This window comes from Antrostomus carolinensis, unplaced genomic scaffold (assembly GCF_000700745.2).
Source record: "Antrostomus carolinensis isolate BGI_N321 unplaced genomic scaffold, ASM70074v2 scaffold46999, whole genome shotgun sequence".
NCBI lineage: Eukaryota > Metazoa > Chordata > Aves > Caprimulgiformes > Caprimulgidae > Antrostomus > Antrostomus carolinensis.
The window spans coordinates 1-8,118 of record NW_010341710.1 but is presented as its reverse complement, the minus strand read 5'-3'; the positions used below and the strand labels follow the sequence as shown (position 1 = coordinate 8,118).

General features: G+C 45.6%; 1 protein-coding gene across 1 annotated transcript; it reads left to right on the top strand.

Annotated features, from left to right (window-relative positions):
* Positions 1-2,319: 2,319 nt before the first annotated feature.
* On the top strand, positions 2,320-7,742 carry CLNS1A (chloride nucleotide-sensitive channel 1A; the record flags this gene model as incomplete). The annotated part of the gene is made up of 3 exons (XM_010176524.1): positions 2,320-2,456; positions 6,106-6,225; positions 7,632-7,742. Coding segments are annotated over 3 exons (368 nt in total), but the record flags the coding sequence as incomplete, so codon positions are not given.
* Positions 7,743-8,118: the final 376 nt, after the last annotated feature.

Genomic DNA, 8,118 nt, shown 5'->3' with positions numbered 1-8,118 from the left:
TTGAGGACGCAGCACCTCTCTTCTCTTTGCAGGGGGGTGGACGGGGCTGTTCTTTTCTGCTGTCATTAGCTGCTGAGGTTCTGTCAAATCTCTTAGGTCACATTAATCACGTGAATACTTTGTGCTCTCACAAGGCAGAAACCAGTTTGGTTGTTCTGGAAGATGTTATCTGAGCTCCTTATAATTTCCTTTAGATTCCCCCTGCATTGTAGAGTTCAAGAAGACAGCTCATTGATTCGGGCAACGTCATTTTCTTTAGCTGTGGAGAAGTACTCTCAATTTATGATATGGGTGTGCATTTTTGTGTGAGGCCTGTACAACTCTGCCAGTTTCCTCCCAACATGTTTTGAGGGTGTCACAGAGCTTTTTCCAGAGGCTCTTGCTGGTGCTGAATAGAAATGCCAGTGTTGGCAGGAGTGCCGTGCCGTGGGAGAGCCGGGCACCCGAGAGGACAATGCAGCTTTGGATCCACGTGCTGACTCAATGGCAGCAGCTGATTTGGCTGATTGAGACCAGAAAAGAAATTCCTTGCTCCCACTTTGCCAGCTCTTGCTCTCAGACTGATTTAGAATCACAGAATGGTTTGGGTTGGAAGGGACCTTAAAGATCATCCAGTCCCAACCCCCCTGCCATCAGCAGGGACCTTCCACTAGACCAGGTTGCTCAAAGCCTCATCCAACCTGGCCACAAACACTTCCAGGGAGGAGCATCCACAACTTCCTTGGGCAACCTGTTCCAGTGTCTGACCACCCTCACAGTGAAGAACTTCTTCCTAATATCTCATCTAAACCTCCCCTCTTTCAGCTTAAACCCATTTCCCCTTGTTCTGTCACTAACTGCCCTCATAGATTTCCCAGGGGAAGAGTCGTTGTGACCTTTTCATTCGGTTTGTCCCTCCACAAAACCTTCTGAACACTGGGTTTTGCACGTGATTTCTGTCCCTCACTGTGAGCTCGTTGATCACACCCACCCAACACTAAATTGAGTTGATTTCTTGGCTGCTAGGAAGATGTTGATCTTTCTGATGCCAATGAGGTAGCGGTCAGTGGTGACAGACAGTGCTGTCTCCTGCTGTGGGTAGGGATGGGAGTGGAAACGGGGAGAAGCCAAGGTTATTCCACATACCATGTGAGAGGGAAGAAACCATAACCTGGCTCTGTCAGCTCTGCTGGTCTCAGAACTGGTGGGTTTTCTACGTACAGGCCATACCCACATCAGATCATTGAATTATTAACGTTGGAAAAACGCTTTAAGATCATCAAGTCCAATCATGAACCCAACACTGACAAGTCCCTGACTAACCCATGTCCCTCAGCACTATGTCTACACGACTCTTCAATCCCTCCAGGGATGGGGACTCCACCACTGCCCTGGGCAACCCCTTCCAATGCCTCAGAACCCTTTCAGCAAAGAAATTCTTCCTCACATCCCATCTCAACTGCCCTTGGTGCAACTGGAGGCCATTTCCTCTTGTCCTGTCCCTTGGTCCTTGGTTGAACAGACCCACCCCCACCTCTCTCCACCCTCCTCCAAGGGACTTGCACAGAGCCAGAAGGTCTCCCCTCAGCCTCCTTAATCCTCTAGCAATTACAATTGTGACTTTCAATGTTCTCTTTATCTTGAAAACCCACAGAACATTTAATAATTTGAGTTATTAATCACACCCCGAAGCCTCTGTAGTTACCTTTGGGATGGCAGATATCTACCAGCAGGTGAAAATAGCGTCCTCCCAGTACCTGAAGGGGCTACAAGAAAGCTGGGGAAGGACTTTTCCTAAGGGCAGTTAATGACAAAACAAGGGGAAATGGGTTTAAGCTGAAAGAGGGGAGGTTTAGATGAGATATTAGGAAGAAGTTCTTCACTGTGAGGGTGGTCAGACACTGGAACAGGTTGCCCAAGGAAGTTGTAGATGCCCCCTCCCTGGAAGTGTTGAAGGCCAGGCTGGATGAGGCTTTGAGCAACCTGGTCTAGTGGAAGGTGTCCCTGCTGATGGCAGGGGGGGTGGAACTGGATGAGCTTTAAGGTCCCTTCCAATCCAAACCATTCTGTGATTCTATGAAATTCAGGGTTTAGTGCAAATGTGATAAAGCTGAAGTGTTTTTAGGTTGCTCAGCTTCGTGTTCTTTAAGGAAAGGTTTCATTTACCTCAGGTGTCAGTATTGCAGGTCCAGGACTGTGTGACCTGCAGGTGGGCTGAGCACCCTGTCCAGAATGACTCACTTTTTTGGGGGCTGATTTGCCTTTCTGCAGGTGTGAGTCAGGTTTAGATTCCTCTGTTAATTTCAAACTTCTCTCTTTTTTTCCCCCCTGACTTGTTAGCCGCCTGTCATGGCTGGAAAACTCGGGAGTTGGCTTTTCCTTGGATTATCCCACCATAAGTTTACACGCCGTCTCCAGGGACCTGAGCGCCTACCCCTGGGAGCACCTGTACGTCATGGTCAACGCCAAGTTCGAAGGTACGCCCGGAGCGTTGCCCATTGTTCCCACACAGTCCTCAGCAGCACCATTTCTTCTTCAAAAACAGGAAATTTTGGGTTTAAAAATTATATCCTTGGTTTAATGAATAGTTTGTATCTTCTTTTTCATTTCTCTGAGGGGCAGTTATTGTAGAACTAGAGCTTTGCCCTTGTTTTGAGTCGTTTCTCTGCTGTTTTACCCTCAGCACGTGACTCTGCACAGCTGGAGCCACTGAGCTCTGCTTTCTTACACTCATTTTAAAACAATTAAGTTCCTGCAATCTCCCCATGATTCCACTTTAGGGACAGTTGTTGCTTTATTGAATTTATGTTAATATCGCTGCCCTCTCCAGGCTTTAGGAACTCCTGCTGTTTCACAGCAGCCTGGAAGCTTTCAGTCAGTTTCTCCCACAACTTGCTTTTAATAAATAATTAAATAAATAAAAATGTTACCAGGCTTAGTGGATCTTTGTAGATTTCCCACAGAACCAACCTTTCCACCTTTCTTGCTTTGACCTAGAGAAAAGTTTCCTGGTTCATTGTTTGCATGAAAATTTTCTCTATTTTTGATGTATTTTTTTTTTCTGTTAATATTTTAAGTGCATCATAAACTGCTCTCTCAATTTAAGAGTAGTGAGTGTTCAGTCTTGAGCTGGTGTCCTTTCCCCTTCATGCTTCTTAGTCATCGTAGTTAAAGCTTAAAATGTGGCATTTAATTTTTCTTTCCATAGTCTATAGACTGAATTTACTCTCAAGGCTTTCATTTTCATGTTCAGCCTGGAGAAGAGAAGGCTCCGGGGAGATCTTATAGCGGCCTCCCAGTACCTGAAGGGGCTACAAGAAAGCTGGGGAAGGACTTTTCCTAAGGGCAGTTAATGACAAAACAAGGGGAAATGGGTTTAAGCTGAAAGAGGGGAGGTTTAGATGAGATATTAGGAAGAAGTTCTTCACTGTGAGGGTGGTCAGACACTGGAACAGGTTGTCCAGAGAAGCTGTGGCTGCTCCTCCCTGGAAATGTTGAAGGCCAGGCTGGATGAGGCTTTGAGCAACCTGGTCTAGTGGAAGGTGTCCCTGCTGATGGCAGGGGGGTTGGAACTGGATGAGCTTTAAGGTCCCTTCCAACCCAAACCAGTCTGGGATTCTATGATTTTGAAGGCAGGCACATTTTTAAGCTATTGATACTTTCCATGATTTCCTTCTCTCGTGTTATTATTTTTACTAATGTCACTGATCTCTGACACTCTTGCTACAATTAATAAGAGGAGATGTACCTACAATTCTTGGTGGTTCTTCCCCCTTTTCCTTTAACTGTGTTTATTTTGAAGTCATCTGAGCTTAGTCTGAAGAAATATATCGTTTCCAGCTTTTAATTCATTCTGATAATAGTGTTTGAAAATAGAAATACCCTGTGATTGTTCTTATCTGTAAATCCTTAAGATGATGATTTTTGTCACGGTTTTGTGTGTGGTTTGGGTTTTTTTTTTTCCAAATATATGAATTCTGGCTACAGTAAATTTTTTATAGCAAGTAGAAGATCAGTTTAGTTTTCAGATCTATCCCTGCCCTGCAGTTTTAGCTGCTGAATAACTTTAAACCCCGTCCTCTCCACTCCTTTAGCTGCAGAACTTTTCATTCTTTGTTGGGCCGGGTACATTTTGTTCTTCCTCTGAAAGTTTTTGTTGGGTTCTCTGTGTCTTTGTGTCTCATCCTCACCCCCTTTTTTTTTGAGGTTGACTTCACTGCTAACAAAGAGCTGGACTCAGCAGTAACAAGCTGTGCCTGCGGGTGTCAGTTGGAAAAGGATTGGGTAGCTTCTTTGGACACTTCATTTTTTTGGGGGCAGCTGACTGGCAGCTTCTTGGCTTCTTCATATTCTTGGAAGTGCCAATTTTGTGTGTGATAAAAGCCACTTTCAGTGGAACAGCCTTGACTGTATTCCTCTCCTTCTCTAGAAGATAATCCAGCATCCCTAGCCGCAGAGCGATGAACGTGGCCATCTTCTCTGTGGCTTTTATATGTACAGGAAGCAAAATGTTAACACTGTTGCTTCCTTATTCCTGTGCACAATTCTGCCCCCAGTTGGCATTGGCTCTGGGTGTGCTTCTACCTCTGGCTTCTTGCTGGCTGGCTGGCTGGGAATGTGTGGTGGTTTCACCACAGGTAGGAGGACAATGTGGTTCTGCACTCACCCCACCACACGGTGAGATGGGATGGGAGTCACAACAAAGGATGAAGGACAGGGAGGGCTCACTCCCCAGTGATGGTCACGGGCAAAACAGACTCGAATTGGGGAAGAAAAATCAATTTAATTAGTTACCAATCAATCAGAGTAGGACAGTGAGACACAACAACCACATCTGACAGCACCTTCCCCCACCCCTCCCTTCTTCCCGGGCTCAAATCACTTTGCTCCCCATTTCTCTACCTTCCCCCCCAGTGGCACAGGGGACAGGGAATGGGGGTTCAGTCAGTTCGTCTCTGCCTTTGGAAGGCCAGGAACAAGATGTTCCAACACGAGCTTCCCATGGGGTCACAGATCTCTTCAGGCTCAGCTCTTGGATCTGGCATGGGGACATCCATGGGCTGCAGACCAGTTTCTGGTCCAGCACCTTCTCACCCCCCACTCTGGGGGTCCACCCCTGCTCTGGTATTGAGCATCTTCTGGGGTCACAGTTCCAGTCACACTTTCCCTCAGGCTTTTCTGCTCCAGCGTGGAGTCCTCCATGGCCTACACATGGGTCTCTGCTCTGTTGTTGAACCTCCAGGGGCTGCAGGGACCTCCTTTGCCTTCTCCTACTTCATGGGGTTGACCTGGGTGTCTGAGGTTCTCTGTCCTCTCCCTCCTCCTCCTTCATCCTGGCTCTCTCTTTGTTTAGGCTGATGGTCTTTTGTTCAGGCCAATGGCCTCTCCTCCAGGTTCTCTCCACCTTCATCTTCTCAGGACAGTCCTTCCCCTCACAAACATGGATTCTCAGAGGTGTTTCTCTAGTGCACATTGGCCCAGCCTGGGCTGGGGGGGTTCTCCTTAGAGCCAGGGGAGCTGTCATGAAGCTTCTCACAAGGTGGCTCCTTCCCCCAGTACCAAAACCAGCTCCCCCCACACACAAACCCAACACAGAGTGTCAGAAACCGAGTAGAGCTCTGTAAATGTCAGAGTCCTCTGTGAGAGGCCACGCTGGAAGCAAGTTGATTTCATGGCAGTCGTGCTAAAGATCCATAAAATTCATGTGATTTAAAAGATTACATATATTTTTAAAATGTAAATGTATAAAATTTAAATTTATATTTTTTAAATGTGTGAGTAAATGAGAACGACTGTGAATTGCAGGTGTTTTTTTGAGCACAGGTGTTTTCAGGAAGAATCAGGCAGTTTTCCTGAAATTGGTGAATACATCATGTGACCATTACAGAAATCTAAAGTCCTAAAACTGTAAATAAAAGAAGTTTTCATGTGAGTGTTCTCGAGGTGCTGTGAGGACCTCATCTATCCATCACCTGGATGGGAGTGGGTCTGGTTGTGTCCACCTTTCTGATTTAATTACACGTGTGTTCCTGAAAGAATAAACAAACATGAATTTTTAATTTTAGTTTTTACAAAATTAACCTGTTTTTCTTAATTTTTTTTTTTTCTTAAATCAATTTCCTAAAGAAGAGGAGACAAAAGAAGCTCCCATGGCTGAAGGGGAGGAGGAGGAGGAAGAGGAAGACAGCGATGATGACGCTGAACCGATTGCAGAATTCAGATTTGTACCCAGTGACAAATCAGCCTGTGAGTGAGGAGGGAAATGGGGGTTCAGAACTTCTCCTGTGGTGTCTGTCAGGAGCATGGTTTGGTGTGTTTAGAAGTTCCTTGTTTATTAATCATCTTGCTGAAACGTTCTTTATGCCACAGGCATGGTATAAAAACTCAGCTCAAAGTCCTGGCTGTGTGCAGAAGACATTTCTGGTACAGAGATGGAAATGTCCTGATCCTTTATGTCCTTCTCTAATTACTTGATGGCTGTGTCTTGAGAAAAACAAAGCAAATTGTTTTATCTTGCTTGGGACTGGAATATTTCAAGCAGCTGCTTCTCAAGGAGAATTTCAGTGCTTTGAAATAGAGATTTTTAATCATAAACACACGACTCAGATAATTTTATCTATATACATTTGCAGAGACCTTGTATGGGAAACATCTTTTTAATTACAAATGCAGTGATATTTGAGTTAGTGATAATTTTATTAGGAATCTGCTAATATCCTAATATTAGCAATATCCCACTGGAAAACAGTCGTTTCCTCTCTGCTGTGGAACTTACAGTTGGATCCAAGTTTTAAAAATCTTAAATTTACATGTTGAAAGGAATCCCAGAGCGGGAAACCACCGAGTGAGTTACCCAGAGATAAACCTTTGTTGTCAGTGAAATCATGGAAAAGTGCTGTGAAGAGGATAAAGCACCCGGCCGGGTCTGGGAAACCTGGTTTGTTTCTAGCACAGCTGCTGCCTCAGAATCACAGAATTGTAGTGGTTGGAAAAGACCTTTAAGATCATCAAATGCAACCATAAACCCAACACTGCTAATTCCACCTCTAAACCATGTCCCTCAGCGCCTCATCTACCTGTTCTTTAAATCCCACCAAGGATGGGGACTCCACCACTGCCCTGGGCAACCCCTTCCAATGCCTCAGAACCCTTTCAGCAAAGAAATTCTTCCTCACATCCCATCTCAACTGCCCTTAGTACAACTTGAGGCCATTTCCTCTTGTCCTGTCACTTGGTCCTTGGTTGAACAGACCCACCCCCACCTCTCTCCACCCTCCTCCAAGGGACTTGCACAGAACCACAAGGTCTCCCCTCAGCCTCCTTTTCTCCAGGCTCAACACCCCCAGTTCCCTCAGCCACAAGGGAACTCAGCACACTTGTGCTCCAGACCCTTCCCCAGCTCCGTTCCCTTCTCTGGACACGCTCCAGCACCTCCATGTCCTTCTTGGAGTCAGGGGTCCAACACTGAACCCAGCACTCTCAAACTTGTACTAAAACCAGACTTGTTGGATGATATTTCCAAACACAAATTCAGTGGTGGTTCTGGTAAAGGGAATATTCTCCATCTCTTTGATCACTCAGCCCAGGATTTCTTGCCTGTTGTTGTGGGATGTTGGTGGAGAAATGATGTTTGTCTGTTTGTGTTCCCACAGTGGATGCCATGTTTTCAGCCATGTGTGAGTGCCAAGCTCTGCACCCAGACCCAGACGATGAAGATTCAGACAATGACTATGAAGGGGAGGAGTACGATGTGGAGGCCCACGGTTCGTTAACAGTTGTTTCTCTTGAAATACCTTCCAGCACTTGGATACCTGGAACTTCTCCTATGGCAACTGTCATGAGCATGGTTTGGTGTGTTTAGAAGTTCCTTGTTTATTAATCACCTCACTGAAACGTTTATGCCACAGGCACGGTATAAAAACTCAGGAATCTGCAGAAAATCTGTGGCTTAGTTGTCACAGTCACTAGAATTCAGCAAAAACATTGTTCTTCTTAAAAGCCCCAGAACACAAATATCAGCTTTTCCTGTTCCTGGTGCTACCACAAGTTCAGAGCCTGTGCTGTGCCACAATCAGTTCACACCACAGTGTATATTCCATAACCATGTATCACAGAGTCACAAAATGGTTTGGGTTGGAA